The sequence below is a fragment of the Pteropus medius genome, unplaced genomic scaffold, assembly GCF_902729225.1.
Source record: "Pteropus medius unplaced genomic scaffold, Ma_sr-lr_union100, whole genome shotgun sequence".
Taxonomy (NCBI): domain Eukaryota; kingdom Metazoa; phylum Chordata; class Mammalia; order Chiroptera; family Pteropodidae; genus Pteropus; species Pteropus medius.
In genome coordinates, this window is record NW_024342467.1 from 17,592,852 (window position 1) to 17,614,082 (window position 21,231).

At 45.3% G+C, this 21,231-nt stretch overlaps 1 protein-coding gene and 1 pseudogene across 10 annotated transcripts in view; one reads left to right on the forward strand and one right to left on the reverse strand.

Annotated features, from left to right (window-relative positions):
* PDE1C (phosphodiesterase 1C) overlaps positions 1 to 21,231 on the reverse strand; it is a 446,101-nt gene that overhangs the window by 226,439 nt on the left and 198,431 nt on the right. The window contains exons 1-2 of one of the 10 annotated variants that reach the window (XM_039862684.1): positions 14,659 to 14,785; positions 13,967 to 14,069 (exon numbers count right to left, since the gene is read on the reverse strand). The exons of 8 other annotated variants lie outside the window; for them this stretch is intronic. In XM_039862684.1, coding sequence (XP_039718618.1) covers positions 13,967 to 14,067 — 101 coding nt within the window. In that variant the 5' untranslated portion in view covers positions 14,068 to 14,069; positions 14,659 to 14,785. Of the gene's footprint in view, positions 1 to 13,966; positions 14,070 to 14,658; positions 14,786 to 21,231 lie in introns of those variants that run through there. One more of the 10 variants, XM_039862685.1, reaches the window with a different exon arrangement.
* On the forward strand, positions 9,863 to 9,981 carry LOC120602629 (uncharacterized; annotated as a pseudogene).

A 21,231-nucleotide genomic window follows, 5' to 3' on the forward strand; every position in this document is an offset into this window, starting at 1 on the left:
ATTTAGCACAACGCGGGGTATCCAGGTAATGTCTGAAAAAGTCGGCCACTCTATTAATAACAATAGTATTGAATAAATAGTAATGGTATTGTAATTCAAGAGGTTTCCAAGTTTTGTTTTGGGGGAAAATATAGTCTTTCATTGATTAAAAAAAGTGAAGAAAAAAAGGTTGAAGAATGTGTTCTAAAGTGGAATACTGAAGACTCCCAATTCCCTTTCGCTTAGAACACTCGAACCACAAAGAAAGCAGGTGCTAATCTCAGTCCTGCTGAGAGGAGGAACTGAAACCCTGCCCAGTGCCTGTCCCCCCATGGTCAGGGGACCCTGCGGGCTGCGCACTCGGAGACGCCCGCCTGCCCGTGGTCCCAGCGGGGTCAGCAGAACTGCACGCTTCCCTCTAATTTGACATTTTCTAATTTAACATTTTACCTCTAATTTGACAAGTTAGGCCATCGTTCCGAAGATGGGGGTGGAAAAGGTAAAACTGGGTATTTATATATAAATGGACACAATACTACTCCCTAGAAATACCTAAAATTATCTTTTAGCAAAGATCCTGTTTATCAATAATTCTCTAAAAACTGAAGCTCTGTGAGTCGCTTACATTCTCTAAAAGTCATAACTCCATGCAGAGACATCACGTGCTATCGCGAGAATTACTGACTGACCCATATCCATCTCAACAGCAAATTAAAAGACTCCTGGTCTTCACCGAAAATCAAAGTCTGTTTAAGTCTGGAATGTTTCTAGGGAACTGTGGCTTTTCCATGAAGTATCAAATGGGGTGTGTGTGTGTGTGATGTGTGTGTGTATGTGTGTACAGAGCAGGGGAAGGGATGAGCTCGAAAATCAGCCCTTAAAGGCTGCAGCCCATCCACATCAAGCTGATCACATTCTAAGTGGATAGTGAGATCAGAGCATCATCAAAGAGCAAAGGGCACTGACCCTCCCCCAACATTTAAAAAGATTCTCCCAAGTTCTCCATGGCTGTGTCATCCAGCAGAGACTTCTGGAGCCTGAACTTCATTTTACCTGTCCTGGCCCCAAACAGGGAGAGAAAGGATGAAACTAAGTAAGCATAGAGGGCGATTCTGCCCATAGTAAACCTGAACCTGCCCGGAGTAGAGACAGCAAGGAAACAGCAAAAAAACAACAGTGAGGTGGGAGGAAGGATGCTTCTAAGGGGCTACATTAGCTTGTCGATGCCCCCGAGTTCTCAGAGCGCCAGGCACGCCAACAATCAAATGTAAGTTTCGCATACTCCAAAGTCAAACAGATGATTTGGGAATCACTCCTGATAGCCGGAGAGTCAGTTATGCACTGATGCTAAATTACGAAGCGTCTGGCAGTCTTTCACTTTTTTAAAGTGAGTATCTTTGAGTAAGAGCCATATGGGTCCTGCAATAATAAGGTTTATAAATAGGCTTAATATTCAAACGAGCTGGCTTAGAGAAACCGACACTTGTGTTCAGTTTCTAAGTTGACAGCAAGATACCTCCCAGTTGGGCACAAGAACGTTCTCTGGTATGGGAAGCTGAGTGAGTAACAACTACACACAGGCGCAGTGAGAATTCCCACTCTGCCTTCAGTGTACTCCGGGGTTTCTGTGCAACGATGACTCACTCTGCTCCAGATGCCGTCGGGGCCCAGCTCCCTCCTTCCTTGCTGAGGTCACTACTGCTGCAGATGCACAGAGAGCTGTAGAAATTCTGGTTCTCAGCCCTCAGTTCTCTCAAGGGAGAGGTGATGGGAGGACAGACTCAAGGAGACAAAGAGCATGGTGAGACTCATGGAGTTGACATGTTCACGGAAGTTCAGATCGCATGCAGTTCACTCATGGGAAAGTGGACTGAGTTAAAAATGCCACAAATACTCGTGGAATGAGAGGATCCGAATGATCATCTGATCCTCTGGTTTCGCTTTTCATTGGCATTTGAAGTGCAGACTGTACAGAAGCGGATATCCGTAGAAGCCTCTCCTAATTCTGTCTTAAGCCATGTATATGAACTACTCTACGTGTGGCTGAGAATGGAAGGTCTTTGCATATTTCTTTCATTTCTACCAGTGATTACATTTCCATGCTGTGTACGTTAAAACCTAGAGTTGCAAAGCTGTGTATATCGACTGCTCGATGGCCATTCCCGTATTTTGAACAAGTGAATGCCAGAGAGAAAATATATATAAATTGCAGTCGCCAGGCACCTTCCAGCAGACTATCTACGGTGAGAAAGAGAAGATATTAGAGAAAAGAGAGCCTGTCTTCTCTTACCTGTTCAAGAATTTCTTAACTGACGAGCTATAGAATGAAAAATCCATGTGGGCAATGATTACATTCTCCCGCTTGGCCAAAGATCCGAGGCAAGAAAAAAGACAAAAAAAAAAAAAAAAAAAAAATGAAATGACATAAATTCACTTTCACCTCAAATAACCAAATAGTTAGGAAAGAATTTTTTTTGTTGTTTAAATTTTCTAAAGAATTTTCCTGCGAGGTTTTCTGTTGGGAAAAAAAAAACTGTCCGAGAGACACATACCCTTTCATCTTGCCACTTAGGAAAGGATGATCATATTCAGGGTCAGCAACTCTCAGAGCACGAAACTCCCATATGTTTACCCAAAAGTGATGAGGTCAAATTCAAATTAAGGGAGCCTTTGACAGTGACATTTGGGGGTGAGGGCGGTGAATCTGAAGACGAAGAGAAAGCTAATCCAAAAATTAAATAAATAAGACGATCAATTTTTAACTCACTCCTAGAAGCAAATGTGTTTCTGTCTAGTGCTGGCTGAGCAATGGGAGGCGAAGAAACCTTTAAGGAGAAGGTTTAATCGAAACTAAACACCCCCACAGGAAACCCCACCTGGAAGGGCACCAACTCACACAGCCAATGCACACGATGCCCTGGGGTCTGACTCTTCGCTGCTCCCCTTCCCCTTCCCAGACCCCTCATCTGTCGCAGACAGCTGGCTAGACACAGAAACCCAAATCTCTCGTTCATGCCTGCTTCTCCCCTGGGCATGGGTTAAAAATTCCAGCACTCAGATTACTGTCTAACAGGCCCCAAAATGGGACCCACCCCCCCAAAGCAAGTGAACTCTTCCTCTAGAAAGCGAAATTTTTTGAGCAGACCAAAATTTATTGCCTAAAGTTGGGCAGTGAGCTAATCAGTGGCCGCAGTGGGAAAATATGGCAAGGTTTTTAGGGAAAGAAAACAGAAAGTAAATGTCACACTTGTAGAAGTCCAAGTAGTACTTCTTTGCATAAATGATTTATCCCTCTATTCACATAAATACAACCACTCGCTGTGTTGTAAGTACAGCAAAACTGTGTGGGTGGGAATGGAAGAGATTTTCGTGACCTCCTTCCTGGGTGCCTGGCTCCTAGTTAGATAAATATCAATAAGAAAGGCTGAAAACAGAAATGTTTTTTCATATCTGTGACAACACATCCAAAGTGGAGAAAATCCAAAGGATGAAGACAAAAATCTCTCTTCGCAGATTTATCTTTGGACTTCGGGGAAGGGCAGGGTTTTTTAATTCAATTATCCAGGGAGTTGCTTCCATGAATTCTCTTATTTTTCCCCATGTGGATTTAACCAGAACAAAACCTACATCTTCTGCCAAGTTGAACTTCAGCAACTAGTCTAATTTTTCTAAGCCTTTTTTGTCTACTCCAGAAGGATCCCTTCCCTCTCTCCTCTCTTACATCCTTCTTCTCAGCTCTCACCAAGAACCAGCTGACCGCACTCACATGTGGGATGTAAAACAGAAAGCGATAAAGGAACGAACTCATAGACACAGACGACAGTATGGTGGTCACCAGAGGGGACGGGGTGGGAAGAGCATGAAGAAGGTAAAGGGGCTCAAATACTTGGTGTCGCAAGGGTGGTGGGCACACATGGAACATACGGATGTTGGATTCTTAAATTGTACTCCCGGAACTTATGTAATGTGATTAACCAATGTTACCCCAAAAAATGTAATTTAAAAAACCTACTCCTGGCAGGAAGCAGTTACAGACCATTTATAATTCCAGGTGGTGACTTTGAGTCACCCCGACAGCTTGGGAGCAGGACTCCCTCCTGTTGCTTCTGGACCCCTGTCTCACAGCAGCAGCATCTACAGAAGGCTCGTCTCTGGACACAGACGCTGAAAATCTCAACAATTTAAATACAGCAAAAAATGAGGCCATTGTCCAAAATACAGAACAATGAAAACTTCGTTTTGAGCTCGAATCTCAACTAAAATCAGTTGAGCATTCGAACCAACTTCTTCGCTACAGTTACCTTCACTGAAACGATGCCAACACGCCCAGAAAGGGTGCTTTGAACAATTCTTTTTTTTTTTTTAACAATGGCTAATTTCAATCAGTGGTTTTATAGAAAGAACGGCAGTTCTAAACAACATCTGTGAAACCTGATTTGTGATAATTAATCCTAATAGTTCACAGATGAGCTACACGGGGCCCTCTTCGCAGAAGTGTTTACAGTTCCTCATAGCCAGCAGAACTTCCTAGTAACAGCCCCCTAAAATAGGATACTGAATGCAACACGCTTTGGGGGTTTCAATTAAAACGTAGTGTAAGACCCCTCAGAGTCATCCTGGGACAAAAATCAGAGAGGTAGAGGAAAAAAAAGGAGGAGGTGAGTCAGTCTGAACTTGAACTATTCCTAAAATCAGGAAGTAGTTTTCAAGGATTAATCTTTCATTGCCGACTTACTCAGTTTGTCTCTAGAGTGTAGAAAAAGTCTTGGTTATTTAAGCATTTCGGTTGTTTGGACTCTGGGTCAACAGAATAGAATGTTCTTTGGATGTTCAATAGTGACTTTCAGCCAAAACGCTCAATGCACTCTCATGGCAAATGTCTAAATTTTCACTCTTCTGGTGGCCCATGGGAAAGGAAATCTATTTCAGCAGAATATGGAATATCGGGTCCCTGTAATAGGCCCTCGGAAGAGAGTGGAAACGGAGGCAGGGAGGGCCATTTCTGGAAGGTCTTAGAGAGCCAGCAAAGGGCCACAAATGAGGCAGAGGTGGTGTGGGCAGGCAACGCCATGGCAGGGACAAGAGACAGTGTGTCCATTGAAGGGCAGCAGGAGGCTGTGTCCACTGACGGAGCCTAGACACCAGGATAGCCCCCTGTTGAGTCCACGGAGCCTCCTGCCAGCCAGGCTTCACCAGGCTCCTCTGAAGTGCACTAGGCCCCAGCTTCGGGTCTCACTGCCTGGCTCGTGCCCAGTCCCCAGAAGGTCCACGATGACAGCCTCATCCCATTTAGCTTCCCGGGTCATGTTCTCTTTCTGCCCTTTGAATATTGGAAATGATCCTGCCTACTCCCCAGGTTTCTGTTTCTGCTATAAGTCCTTTGCTGGGCATGACACGAAGTAGTCAATGAAAGGGTTCCTAGCAAAGCTATGTATATTGATTGCTAGCTGGTCTTTCCCATATGTTGAATAAGTAAATGCCAATGAGAAATAGACATGAACTGACAGCCTTCTCTCAAACTATTTAGGGGGTCACACTAAACTATGTTTTCTCTACTTGTAAAACTTACAGGAATATGAACTTAGCATATACACATGTACACACTCATATATACATATATGCACTATGAATATATTTTACATATATATATAATTTTTCTTCTTTGTTGGGCTGTACATTACATCTCTAATCCAGACCTTTCCTTTCATCTCCAAGGCCACTTATCTAAGTGCTCATGCCTTCACCACATCTCCTCAGGGACGTCTTATAGGCCCTGGTATTCAATATGTCCAAAACTGAACTCACGATCCCCACTCTCCATCATTCTGCTCCTACCCACAACCAAACCTCAAACTTGTTACCCTCTCAGTGAACCTGATCTAAATAAATAGCGCCTTGGGACTCAAGCTGAAAACCTGGAAGTTGTCCTAGCTTCCGCTTTCTTCCTCATCCCCCATGTCCAAGCTCTGTTGAGTCTACCTCTTGAAAAGCTCTCGAATCCATCTCTACAGACTCACATGGCTTCCCATTGCTAAGGTCCCTAAAAGATGAGGCGAGAGCTGCTCTTCACCTGCTGTGTCTTAAGCCTCCTGTCTCCACAGTGCCTACTACACTGCAGGCACCTGGCCTTCTTCTGTTTTCTCAGAGCTGCCATGTTTCTTTGCCTCTTTGCACATGGTGTTTTTCCCAGGCCTTGAATGCCTTCGAACACTCGTCCTCAGCTCTTTTCTTACCTAATACCTACTTATTCCATATATCTCCGCTGAAATCTCACTTCTTCAGTGAAGCCTTCCTTGATTCATGGACCAGGTTTGTAGCCTCTCTTATGTTTTCACAGAGCCTTGTACTTCCAAGCAGCACTCATCACTGTGAATAATTATTTACGAAATCACACGTTTAATATTTGCCATTAACATAGACTGAACGCTCTTAAGGGAGGGAGCCTCTGTCTTATCTCCCACCGTATCCCTGGTGCCTCACACAGTGCCTGCCACATGGTAAGTGCTAGAGAAAATGTTTGCTGAGTGAATGAGTAATAGATGAGTCTCCTGCATGTTAGATGTGTGTATACTCATTCAAATATATAAATAAAACTCATTAGCTAGAATCACAAATTGTCTTTTTGATTATTCTTTTAAGCTTTTTCATGATTTCGTGACCTAGAAACATCTAGATTTTTCTTACACTCATGAATACTTGTTTATTTTGTTTAATAAGAGCTGTCAAAAGGTCTTTTAATAAAGAGTACACTCCAATACGCCTGAAAAATACCAATGCTTTACATGGACTCAGTATACTTTCTCTAGAAATAGAGTGTTTCACTCGTTGAATTCACTTTTTATTACAAATAGGAAATTGTGATGTTCATTCTCAAAGCCGTTACAGATGATTTTATGTGCCTTGTTTTAACAATTATTTTTCTCAGCTGTTTCTCAAAGACCCGTGAAGTAGGTCACGTAAGCACGTTCCCTCCCTATGAGGAAACTGGGACCAAGGAAAGTAGTTTTCTATGAGCCAAAGAAAATTAGAGACAGAAAACTGAGATTTCTAGAAATGCAGAAATCTCTCTGCTTGGGGCTGCTTCCCCAACTACAGAGGCCACATTATGATCAGCAAGTAACGATGTACTAATACACTGCATTCAAGTAAAGAAAATTCCATTCTAAACATAAGAACCTACTGACCCTTTTTGATATTCCCTTCTTCCTCTCCTTTGATATACATTAAGAACAAATTTTAGGGAAACTTAATTGACCTTTATTTGAGAAAGACAGACTCAAAAATAATACCTCAAATGTAAATTTCTGCCTTCTCTGATCCCTAGGAGATAGTGTCAATATCACTTATTTGGCAATTAATTATTGCTCTGTCTCTTATTGGTGCTAATTTTTTGCACGTGTATAAAATTATCTTGTCTCCATGACTAGAGTCAAAGTTTCTTGAGAGCAGAGCTTTTCTTCTGACATTTCATATCTCTTCGAAGCTCGTAGTATCTGGTACATAACTGGAGCCCAATAAAAATATGCTGAACCACCTGACATGTCCAACTAAATGGGAGACTGGAAGGACCAATTAATACACTAAAATATGTCATCTGAAGAAAATAAACAATAATCGTTTAAATTATTCTTTTGGAATTGCTTTATTAGTGAGATTCAGGTCAAGCCCCTCTTCCCTAGGTGTCTGCTCACAAGGCTTTAACTCAGAACCACGACTCCCCACTCCAGGCCAAAGGTCTCTCCATGAATCCAGAATGCTAGAACCAAAAGCTACTTCACATTCCAGAGGCTACTCCAGTTCAACGCGTCTAAACTCAGGTTTATCAGTCTGCTCTATCGAAGCCTGCTCTTCCTTCCACGGTCCCTGACAAGGCAGAAGGCACCAAACACACTGACATCCAGGCCAAAACCAACTTGGAAGCTTTCTCCTTCTCTTCCTCTCTCTCCGCTCCAAAACTAAGTTCTGTCAGTTCTCACATCAAATCTGCACCCTGTTCTTTCATCGTCAGCGGCACTACCCCAATTCGGGCAATTTTTCCAACTGGTCTCCGAGCCTCAAGTATCATCTCCAATCTCTGTCTTGCATGCTTCTTCCAGAATAGCCACCCTAAAATTCAAATCTCATTTTGTTACTCTCCAGCTTAAAGTTTTTAATCACTCCTTACAATTTAAGGAACAAAATACAAACTCCTTAAATTACCAAAAAAAAAAAACTCTGAAAGTGCCTTGAACATAATAACACTATTTTGTGTAATGCAATAAAATATATTCAAATACTTGCCTCCTTAAACTATAAGCATGTGTATAATTTTGAGAAAAACAAAAAGCAAATTTTTTTAAATTCCAGGTATCACCACCTGGCCCATGACTTCCTTCCCAACATCATCTGTCACTCCTCCTCGACGGGCCGAGGGCCCCCATGCCTCTGTATCTTTACACATACTCCATTCACGAACTTCGGCCTGTCCTTCAGTACTGCACCAGATGAGCCGCATGAGGTTATCACACAGCTCCCTTTTAAGGAAAGTAGCTAAGGCTCTTGGGATTGAGCTGTAGGGGAAGAAATCCTGCTACTTGGACCAGGGACCAAGCCAGGGGCCACGTCCTGAGTAACCTGGGAGGTTTCTGTCCAACGTTTCCATGCTGACTGATAGCAAATAGACCGAACCACACCCTCTCCTTTGGGAACTATCAATGAGGTGAGCTCAAAAAAGGGTGCTGGCACTCAGGCTCTATCCTAGTAAGTAGAAGCAGCTTTGCAGTTGTCTATAAAGACAGCTCGGAATTCTGGGCTGATTTATTCTGGGCTAACTGGATGAGTCCTTGTTTTCCTCGCAAAAGGCTGACATGAATGAAAGGAATCTGTGCAAGTTTCCTCCTTGTGACTCTAAAGGTTCTGCCAGAATAAATCCACAGCTCTCTGCTCATGGGCGACCCTCTCTGGTCCTCCCAGCCTGAGGTAACTCTCATGCATCCCTCTGTAACTATGGTCGCCACTTCCACTATTCGTGGAGACTGCTGAAGGGGCAGGTAAGTATCTCATCTACTTTTGTGTACCCACAGCTTACCAAAGCACCAAGCTTATCAGAGACACTCAACAGATGTTCACCGAGTAAACTCACATTGCTTGAATACTGATAACACTATTAAAAACTTCAAATGAGTCGAAAGAAAACACAAGGTCTCATTAAATAAGACATAGGAAACCAAAGATCCAGGCTTCTTTGCCCATGGCTCCCCTCACCCCTGTCTTTGCTGTGTTCTTTGGGAGAGTCATTTAAGTTCTCTGTACTTCTGCGCGTATTAGTGAAGACTCTTTTCAGAGGAAGCAAACTCGAAGCAACCCAAACGGAAACAGAGCCCGACTGGCTGGGCCTCTGCGAGCGGACCCTGGGATATCTGCTCCCTCTTCTGCCCTCTGCTCCTCTTTGAATGTTGGCCTCACTGTGTCCTCCTGTAGGAAGGTCTTCTCCGAGAAGTGGGAAATGGAGCCAGTAGCAGCTCCCAGGGAGGCCTAGAAGAAGCCAAAGCAGCCGTCTTCCCCAGCTGACAGAGCAGTCTCTGTGGCTCGCTGTGCCTCCTGGGTTCTGTGCCACTCTTGAAACCGACCACTGTGACCAGTAAGGTGAAACTGGATGATTGGCCAGTCCTGGATCTTGAGCCCATCCCTAGGGCAGGGAGCAGTGGGTGGCCGGGGGGGCAGGGTCTGTTACCATAACGTGGGGTTCGGGAAAGCTTGCTGGATTGACAAAAACAACAGTGCCTGTCTGTTGCTCTAATAACTGTTTACCTCCCTTTATATTCATGATATTACTTTAGATAATAGGAAAAAAACATCATCATCTTCATAAAGAATGTCGCATAAGCATAAAATGTATTATACTGTCTACGGCCAGGCCACCCTGAACAAGCCCGATCCTGTCTGATCTTGGCAGCTAAGCAGGGTCAGGCCTGGTTAGCACTTGGATAGGAGACCACCTAGGAAGACCAGGTGCTGTAGGTGTGAAAAATAAAAAATAAGGAATTATAAGCTGACAAGGTCCTTACAATCTGTGAGGTCAACCAAGGGTTGCCTTGTCTAAAAAAAAAAAAAAAAATGTATTATACTGACTACCTCATAGTTGGGCAAAATGAATACATGATAGCTGAATTACAATTGTGACAATATATGCCAAGGAATAAATAAAATCTGTTCTCTTGTTTTCAATTTAAAAAATATATATATCGAAATACTTTTTTGTCATTATATAGAAATCTGGCAATAGAAAAACTCTTGGTTGGGACCCAAGGTACAAGTCATGATTCCAACCCATGCAGCACAAGTCTCCCCATATCACCAGAGGAATAAAGTACAGCCACAGTCGTATCTTCTGTGATTGGAAGAGTCCCTAAGAAAACAGCCTCTGGGAGGGGCCCTTAAATATTCCACCCACTCCTACACGGGAAAGAGGGATGACAACAGCATGAGCAGGGCAACTGAGGTGTACGGAACAGCAAAAGAGAGGCTCCTCCTAGAAGTGTAAGAGGACGGCACCCCTCTGACAGCTGTACTTAGGAAAGCTCGGGCGTGGTATCTGCTCCCTTCTCATCAGCGTAACGTGAGCGCTTGTGTGAGCGGGTGGCAGGTGCAGGCGGAAGCCGAGGAACACCACAGCCCTGGAATCGCAGGCTGGTGGGTAGCACCTCGCTCAAGGGAAACGGGAGTCGTCATCATTACGGTAAATGCCTAAGCGTTACAGGGTTTTGTGATCTCAGCTGGGGTAGACAGTGTTGGAAATTCACATCTCCGATATTCGATGCACTATTAGCATGTCGAAGATGCTACGAGACAAGGTTAAGAGTTTTCCCTAAGCCTGTCCTAGAGAACATGTGAAACAGCCCTGGGTTTCAAATACTTATCGATAATTAACTGTATACCAGGCAGTATCGTAAGCACTGGGGACAGCCAGTGACCCAGGCAGACGAGAAAACCTCCATCCTCAGGGAGTGTATATCCTAGTCAGAGGACAAAGACAGTACACATAATAAATGAAATATCTAGTATTCAGATGGTGAGAAGGAAAGAAAGAACGAGAAGGCATGGAAAGCGGATGGATGGGAGATGTGGCGTAGAGAAGCTCACCCCTATATTCTCTCACACTGTACATTCTGGACAGATGACAACCTCAGCAACCTTCCTGCTATTCGCGAGGACCACTCCTGGCCAGTGCAGCAAAGGGGAGACCTCAGAGGAGGAAAGAGAAAACCAGGGCAAACGCAGGGTGGCACTCAGCCCCGGGTCGCAGCTTTGCCACATTCTTGCCCAGTCCTACCTCGGTTTAGACTTCTGTGCCCGAACTGGATAATGATGTCAATAGAACATTCCTCCTCTCTAGCTCATGGAATATCGTGTTGCTAGGTGACATGGCCTATAAGCTGATCCAAATATATATTTATCTCTATTTTGGATATTAAAAAGTTCATACTTGAGTCTTTATGCTTCTTTCATCATCTATACATAGAGCTAGAGCACCTACTATGTGCTAAACCCCGTTCTAGGTGCCAGAAGTACAGCGGTAAGCAAGACATACAAATGTCTGTCTTTGAGGGACTTACATACTGATGGAGAAGATGAAAACTTCAACAGTCGATTAAATAGGACAGACACTGACGAGAAGACAGACACCACCAAATAATCCAGGCACGAGATGATCAAGTCCTGAACCTGACATTTCTCAAACAAGCTGAACTATCTGCGGTCACTGATGAAGCCCTTTCTAGAAGGTGTCATGGAAATAAATTGATATGAAAATCCAATCGTGGCTACCGGGTCTTTCTAAAATGTTGAAAGAACAGCTTCTTTTCTTACCAAGAGTCTGTTGTGTGAACAAATAGTCGCACACCCTTCCATCTCCGAAAGGTTTCTATTTTGCGAACTGAAAAAGTGTTATTCCAAGTTGTATAAATAAGCATGTGCTTTGGTTTCCAGAGTCTTTAGCAACTTATTATAGCACTACTGTCATGTTAAAAAAAAAAATGGTAGTAAGAACCATAACAGTAGTAAAAAAGTATACGTTGTAATAACAATAGTAACATCCTTTTCAAATTAGAAGGTGAAGCTGCAGATCTCCTAGGAGTGCTGTTCTGCAGGGCATTTCCGTAGGAAGGATAAAGAGAGGACTTCAGAACCACACTTGGAGAAGAATCAACCCACACCTTTTAAGTTCAAAGGCACTGCATAGATAGGAAAGACTAGAAAAGGAAGATGTGGATGCATCACACACACCGACACCTTGGAGAGAGAAGCCTAACAGATAGGAAACACAGAAAGCTCCAAGACAGTGAGCTGTTAATGCTTTATCCTACAAAATCCCACCTCAGTCTCAGTGATTCGCCCAAACACTCCTTTCCAGCCAGAGGAGCCCTGTGGCGTCCGTTTAAATTGCAAAGCAGCCAGAGAGAAGCACTTCCTGAGACAGGATGGCAAGGAGACCAGCTGGATAACGCTTTGACGTTATATACCTCAGACCCAGGCTTTGTGGATGCAACAAACTTTCTGTGCCCAGCCAAACATGATCATATGTCATGTTCGTTACATATGACACTAGCTTATTGTAACACCACTCTGAAAGAGGCACTGTGTTGCATGTGCCCCACTGTCCCGACAGTCTGCCAGCCAGAAAGACAAGATTTCAGAACAAGTTACAGCCTCTGCTTGCATCCAGCAGCCAGACAATTGAAACATCCTGTTACTGGGCACGGTTTCCCATTTAGATCAATGGCAGGGGAGCTCATTTAGATTATTGACTGACAGGCTTTTATAATTTGCACTTTAAATAAAGACCCGTTGAGGAAACACATACTGCTTTGCTTCCCTTCACAACTCTGAATGTCCTGATTGGGATGTGGCCTCCCCTAACAGCTAACTTAGATCAGTGCCTTTTTTTATTTGTTTTTTGGGGGGTTTTGTTCATGGGCACGTGCTTCCAAAATCAATTAACTGCAGCAAAACAAATGCCAGGGAGCTGGTTTCACCATCACTGCCTAGAATGTCTAGAGAATATCCTTGGAAATAAAAAACTTTTTCTTTCAAACAGCAGTAGGTATTTGATGCTAGATATCTTGATGAAATGAGTTTCTGGTTGGTATGGAAGGCAAGGCGTCTTTGGAACCTGCCTGGTCAACTGAGAAGCAAACTGTAGATATACAGCCATCACTACAGCTTCCCAACGGGGTGACCAGCAGTTCATTGTTTATGAACTTATTCCACAGAAAATACCCCATAATTCCAGGTCACCTCTCCTCAGTGATCAAAACCAGACAGAACCTAATGAAGTGAACGGAATTCAGAGATCTCTGTCCACCAGTCTATTCAGAATCCTGGCCACCGTATTGAAAGCAAACACCCTACTTCACTGTTGAAAGATTGCCAGGAAATCCAATATTGCTTCCGACCCCCACTTTCTTCAAAATAGCCCTTCCTTCCAGTAACCATTTCCCTGCCAGAAAGAATCCTAAGAAAATATCAGAAGTTGAACTAGGCTGCGAATATGGAGAAGAGAATTTAGCAGCCACAATGCATGTGGAATTTGAACTATTGATAAATTCTGGGACCACCTGCCAAGGTATTTGTAAGCACTTTAGAGAGAATACTCTTCTTTTAATTAAAAGTCTGCGACCTGAGTCCCCAAACTTTTCTCCCTGAGCAAAAAGGACCAGAAACATCTCTGTGGTTATTGAGCTACTGCAATCGAAATCTAAGGACATGTCCCCTTCCCCCAAAGAAGGCATGGCTTGGAAATAGCAAGGCATCCTAATTCAGAAAGACAAGTCTCTCTGCTGAAAAGAAGGTAGCAGTGACTGTAATTAACAGAGAAGCAGTTATGGAACTTCTGGACTGCATTTAAAGGGCCACGAAGGACCTGGGCGAGCAGCCATGGCCACGGCTGTGTGCTGACATATCGATAGGAAGGGGAAATGGGGCAAAAGAAGTACGTAGATTTACTTACAGCCCTCGGAGCCGAAGCCAGATTTTCTCGATCTGTTCGGGCTGCAGGTATTTCAGAGAATTGCTCTCAAATTCTTCAATCTCCTTGGTCGGGGACTCCATAGCTGCAGGTTGTCACCGGGAGTGAGGCTGAGCGAGTTTGGGCTGAACCCTCCCGCCTCCTGCCGGTCCGCCGAGCCCCAGCCGATCGCGGCGCGCCTCTGCCTGTCACTTTCTGGGTGCGCTCCCCTGTCTGTGCCCCACCAAGTCCGCACTTAAAGTGGGTTTGGATCGCAGGCGGCCCCGGGCCCGGGGGCCCTTGGGAGGCTATGATGACCGACCATGGTCCCGGGCTGGGGTTCAGGGGTAGCGACTGTGTCCCTGCTCCAGAAGAAAGCACCTCGTGTCTATTCGAGTATATATGTATGTATTATTAATTTTTTTTTTCACGAAGACACAGAAGCGATCAGTGCGGAGGCTGGATTTGGAGGTGAAAGGGAGGGCTGAATGGGGAGGAAAGGAAGCGGAGAGAAAGTGGCGGGGGTTGGGGGAGCCGGTGGGAGGCGGGGTGGGGGGGGTGGTCTGGCCCGAGGCCGCGCCCCCGGCTCCGCCCCGCGCCCCCGTCGCCCCGGGCACCCCGCGGCTGCCCCTCTGCGCGCCCTAGTCCCCCTGCCCGGCTGCCTTCGCGCCCCCTCTCTGTTGTCTTTCACTTACCAGCAGCAGCTCTGCTGACAAGCGAGAAAACTGACAACTGAGAAAAGTCGTCGGTCGGCGCGGGGCTGGCGGCGGGTCTGGCACCCGCGGGCGCGCGGGGAGGGGCGCCGGGCACCGCCGTCTGCGGGGCGCGCGGTCGGGCTCCAGCCTCGGACCCTGAGACCCGCACGCCAGGGCCCCCGCCCAGTGTGTCCACGGCTCCCGAAGCCCGCACAAGATGAGTAACGGCACCGCGTAGAAATCCGAGGGAAGTGGCGGGGGCGCGGGGGGTGGGGGGTTCTGTGTCCTCCCTGAGGGCCGGTGGGGCAAGCAGTGGCCGAGGTTCCGCGGAGTTTGTGCCTGGAGCTTTCATTTACAACGCTCACTCACCCGCCACAGGAAAGCCGGTTTCATTTTGAAATATTAAAGCAATTGATAGGTACACATCGCACTTACAAAGTCCTGGTCGAATGGGTCTCTCCCACCCCCCTCCTCCTCCTCACTCCCTCCCTCCCTCTCTTCCTCAATGGGGTGGATTAACCAAAACGAGGAGGTAGGAGTGTCTGCTGGCAAATGCGACTTGCTCCTCAAGGGGTCCCTGTTGGGTGACAGGTGGGCAGGTGCTGAGACTAGCAAGAGTTTCCGCTCCACAAAGCTGCAGCTCACTGTCAGTGTCCCCCTGGGTCATTCACAGTGTCAACGCAGCAGATCGCTGTGGCAGGGTGGGCCGGGCATGGGGAGGGGGAGATGAACAGCAGGACCAAAGACAGGAAAAGAAAAGACCTGAGCTCAAGCTGACTGCAGCCCTGACATCGCAGAGCTCCTGGTGGTCACACTCCCTTCCAGATGAAGCCGCCATCCCCTCCAAGGAGTCGTTTCGAACCTGAGACTCAGGGCTCCTGAGAATCAGGGTGCAGCTTCCCCCACAGCGGTAGTGTTCCTCACTGGCGGGTAATGGGTCTCTCAGCGGCAATCCCAGCTTGCTTTTTCTAACCATCAGATATATTTTCCTGCTTCTCAAAAGTAGAATAAAATTAAAAGTAAGAACTAATTTTTCATCAGGCAAGTTCCATTCATGTGACCTTGATGAAGAAATAAAATAATAGTGTCTAAATACTAAATGCTCACCCATTTCATAGGTGCCATAGACTTTCCAGAAACTGAAGTGAGGGTGATGAGGATGGCACAGCTGTACATTCCAATACAGAGGGTACCTGCCTCGAGGTGAGGTGACAGGCCTGTTCGATTTCAAAAAGCACTTGCACATTCACCTGCCACACCATCTGAATCACCTTCATTAAAGTCAATCCTTAAAGGTTTTCTGGAAGCACATTCATTTTCAATGAGTTACATAGCGTTTCTATCAGGCAAGTACAGCATGAAGCAGCCAACATATTAACGTGAAATTCATTTATCTGAATAAAACCAATTGCCCACCCAATTTCACCCAGCAGGGAACAGTCGCCTGGGGGAATGGGATGTTAAAAGAACAGGTTATTTCAACAATTTGTTTTGGGGATACAAGACAGAAGCATGGTCCCCAAAAGGGCTTTCCATCAGATCGTGTACCTTGGGCAGCCTGCTGTCAGAATATGGAAGTGTAGTAATGACGATAATAGCATCCATATGTGAGAAACTTTCTATGGTTCAAGCAGTCTTCTAAGGGCGCTACACTCACGTATTACTAGCAACAACTCTGTGAGGCAAATATTATTATCATCCCATTTTACAATAAGAAAACTGAAGTGCCCGGAGGTTATCTAGATCCATTAGAAAGAGAACTGAACTAGAAAAGACCAGAGCTGGAGTTACAGCTTCTCCAATGCAAATCGTCCGCCTCACAGAGTCCCATTTTCCACATCTTTAAAATGAAGAATTTAGGCAAAAGGATTTTTTAGATCTGTTCCACCTTTATGATTCTATGAGGCCACCTGGAGAGACCTGGAGAAAAAAAATTGCCAAAAAAAAGAGATGCTTGTTCCCGAATACATACTTGAACTATGTCATGCTTTCTCCGAGGACCGGCCGGGATGACAGGATAGAAGGGAATGACAAAGAACGATATTCATCTTCCTATGAATTTTTCCTAGTGTTACCAGGATTCTGGTTAAGTAGGAGAAGAGAAAATTTGGGAAGAAAAGGAAAAGGAATAGCCTTTCACTGCAATTAAGCTAATCAGAAAGGGAGTACAAAAAATAATCTTTAAAAAAGTTTCTGAAACGTGATTTTGTTTCATTTTAGAAAATTTTCTACAAACTAAACATGTATTAAAAAGTTGATAAGAATATAACTTAGCTTTATTTTACAGCCATAATAGTTTGGGGAGCTAGAGGGACCTTCAAGATACTCTTGTTTAAAAGTTTAAGAATTTTTTAAGCAACAGAAATATTTTATTTCAAATAACATCGTAAAGGGACTCCAAACATACCTCAGATTTCAAAACTAAAGACAGCTGCTCTAGTCCCATCCCTGAGTGATCAACGCTCCCACTTCACAGATGAGAATTGAGCCCAAAGAACCACAGTGTCTTAGGATTCTTTGCTCCTAATCCAGGAGTCCTTCTAAACCACGTGAGTTTGAAAAGTTTGCCTTCTCTCTGCCAACTAAATATCACTACTTGTAGATGTACCATACTGTTATGTCACTCAGGTTCTGTCATCTATCATAGGAAGGATATGCTTCATAGTTGCAGCAACGTGACATAGTTGCAGCCACAGTTCCTGCTGGAGCTCCTCGCAGAGGCAAGCAAAAAACAGATGCGAATCCAGGCAGAAATGAAAGGTCTAAAAAAATGCAAGCCACTCGCAGCTTTGCTTTGGAGGTTAATAATTTCCATTGCGATTTCTTAAATCAGCTTTTTGAGTTAGACTTTTTAGGAAATCTCATGTGGTCAAACATCACCAAATATATAGAGACATGCACACACGCACGCGCGCACGCATGACTGCCAGTTTGAAATAGACCCCCAAGTAGATATGCAGTAACTTAGCCTAAGTACTAGCCAACTTCTGCACCATCAGCATTCAGAGTCCTGGCAGAGTTCAAGGAGAAGCTGGATGACTATCTGATAAGTGAACAGGAATCAGGCTCTTGTAGGCATGAGAATGACCCCTCCGTTCCCTTTTGCCTCTAAGATGTCACTACGCTTACCAGTCATTGAGAACTACCAGTGCCACGCACCCTGCTAAGCACATAGCAAGCTGATTCACTGCATCCTCAACCAAACATTTTGGAATAGTTCATTATGCCTATTTACGAGTAAATACAGAAGAAGCTCCCAAGATCAGATCACTTTTGCAAAGACCTCTACGCTGAGAGGAATCCTAAGACACTTAGTGGTTCTTTGGGCTCAGTGGCAGAGTCAGACCAGAGCACAAAGCTTTTCCCTTTGTGACGCCACCTCTGCAGGCATATAGAGATAATTAGTACTTATATGACTCAGAGGGTGGGACCGCAGGAGCACAGATGAAGGGGTCTCTATTACTGTGGGAAAATCAGGAAGGCTAAACAGTGGAGGTGATATTTGAACTGAATCTTGAAGGCAGATGAATAGAAGTTACTTCCTTGAAGGTGAGTGGAGGCAAGTGGTTCCAGAAAGAGGGTACTATGTGAAAAGTAGCACAGAAGCATGAGAAGGGGTAGGAGGTCCAGTGATCCACAGCAGAAGTGTATGACCAGGAAGAGCAAAAGCAAATGCTGGAAGGGTCAGCCAGATCCTCGTGGTCATGAATGATGCTTGGGCTCTCTCCTGCAGACGACAGAGAGCCATAGGTGGCTCTAAGGAGAGGGAAGCATAGTCACACGTGGAGGGTACTCGCTGCCCTGGATATGCGTCGTACGCTTAGGTCAGTTCCCTGGGAACCCGCCACAGGAGTGTGTGATGACCAAGGGACTAAGGATAACCAGGGCCGTAAGAAGAATCCAGCTACCACATGCAAATGAGCTCCTCAGGGTACAAAGAGAGGAGAATCGGACAAAGAGACCAAATCAGAAAAAGCCCAGTATTGTACCCCACAAGCTCCCATCTTCCAGCTACGAGAGTATGACCGCTTGCTTTGGCCTTCGTGAAGCCAGCCAGTGCCCTTGGCACACTCTTCGCAACTTGGCACTGGCACTGTCAAGATGAGGGGGAAATTTTGAAGAAGCATTTGGGACATTGGCAGTCTCACCACTGGGCTCAGCAGCCCCTCCTTCCTGCCCGCGCTCTGTCCCGGAAACTACCTCCACTATGAAAAAGAGGTGCAGGAAGAAGCAGTGGACTGGCTAAACCCAGGGGACCCCTGATCTCAGCCCTATCTGAAATGGGGCTCTGAGAAGCCAACACCTCAACTACCCAGAGAGTGGCCCAGAGAGGCAGGAGTAGAGATGGGAGAAGCGACAGGATGAAGGCCCTGCTCAGGGGTGGTCTGCGTGTGAACACAGGTTCTGCCCCTCTCTCTGGCAGTGTCCTTCTATTGCTCTGACAGGAGGAGCTCATGTGATCCTTCCAAGGGAGGTGGCACAGCCAAAGGAAAGGACTTGGAGTGGCACCAAATCATATGTGACCTAATAAAACAAGCCACTTTTCTCCTCCAGCCATGGCTGGGTTGGACTCAATGACCTCTGGATTCCTTACCAGCTCTCACAGACCCTGATTTGAAACTCACACCTTGGCCTGGGCGAATCAAGCTTTTCATGGGCCCCAAAAAGCTATAGGAAAACCTGAGTCTAGATTTGACGGTAACAGACGTAGAAACCCAGATTGGCCAATCAGAGCCACCCACTCCACATCTCTGAACAAAGTGATTGGTCTGAGGGTAACACGGGACTAAAGCAGATCCAGTCCTGCTCCCTTATGGGAGAGCTGATGGGGCCACTGAGAAAGAAAGAGAAGGTCTATTTCTCTTTTATCTGCGATAACAAGCTGTAAGGCCTGAGGTTGGTTATGTTGGCCCTGGGATTATCTTTGTACCATGTGGAGGCAGCGTACCAGAAAAATGACGTGACACAGAGAAAAGCAGAGAGAAGAATGAGAAAGACAAAGAAAAACATGTGAAAGGGTCGTTAAGCCCTTGATCTGGCCTTGCCTGAAGCCGGAGTCACCCACGGACTTTCAAGTTATCTGACCCAAGGATATGGGTCAGATAACTTCATTTTTTTTTTTTCACTTAAATCAGCCTGAATCAGATTTCCATCACTGACAACTAAAAGAATTATGACTAATACAACCCTTCTCTTAGAGGATTGTTGTAAAGAGTTTTAAAAAAAATGTACAGCCAGTGCCTTAAATGTCGGGTGCTGTTGTTACTAGTAGTTCATCTGCCATCTTATCCATCCAAGAAGAAATGAAGGAAACTGGAAAATGATACGGGAAACTTGGAATGGGCAGAGCACCCAAGGTAAATACAAGGAGGCTTTATTATTTTGATAAACAGGTACATTAATAATTATGTTTCAATAGCTTTTTGATAATGACCTATCAAAGCATGCCATATTACACACATTAGCCCCTCAAAACAACCCCGAAGTGAGTGAAATACATATTATTATTACCCCCAGTTTAGAAACAAAGTGGATGAGGTCCGAGACGTCCACCAGCCTCCCTCTGGCCTGGTCCACCGTCCAGCCAGTAGCCAGGCAGCATGACAGCGCAAGGCCTCCTGACTCCTGGCCCCCGTGGGGGTCACTCTGCCTCTCAGAACTCACTGCCAACCCAGCAGAATTAACTTGACTGTACTAATGAAATTAAAATTTTTGTTCATGCAAAATTGCTGATGTTACAGTCAGCCAAATTCTGGCCCAAATGCACATCAATCAGCAGGTTGTTCTTCCTATCGCTGTAAAGTGAATTCGAATGCAGAAAACCTGAAAGAGACCTGAGCAATCTTTTGCCCAAATTCCTAATTATACTGATAGGAAGGAGCAGCACAAACAAGCCCCCAAACTTGACCGTGGCAGAGTTGGGACCAGAAGCCACGTCCCAGACTCTGAGCTCAGTGCTCTATTTTCCCTGAATTTCCTTCCCGGGTCTCAAGACTGACCCCCGCTTTCACCCAAGGATTTGGTTCATAGATAAGAAGGAGGAACATCCACTAAACGCACAGGCCATTGACAAAGACTTCCTGAAGGAAAGGGTCGCTAGGGAAGTAAGTAAGACTAGCGAAGAGTGACCACAGGAAAGTAGAAATGTGCCTCGTGGTCCAATAGCAACGATGGTGGGGTGTGTGTAAGGGAGTCAAAAACAGGGCCATGGCAAAGGCCGGGTCTGCAGACTGAGGTGGGCCTGGCCGCCATGCGAAAGCTCAGTCTTTTTATGCTCCTGCCGACAGGGAATCATCAGAATCCATTGGGTGGGTGTGCAGTAGATGGCAGAGTAGAATTGTGATTTAACAAGTACAATTTATAGAGACTAAAAATTTTTTTTTCAAAAATGGTTTCTGAACTGCCACCAGAAATGAAGATTTGCAGATTTTTGTCTCTGTTATGGGGGTGAGGGGAACTTTCCCAAACGAATAAATGCTAGAACCTTTTCAACTCATTCACTCATTCAACAAACATTGGCTGAGTACTTACTGTGTGCCAGGTATTCATATGTGCACACAGTAGAGTGCAGCG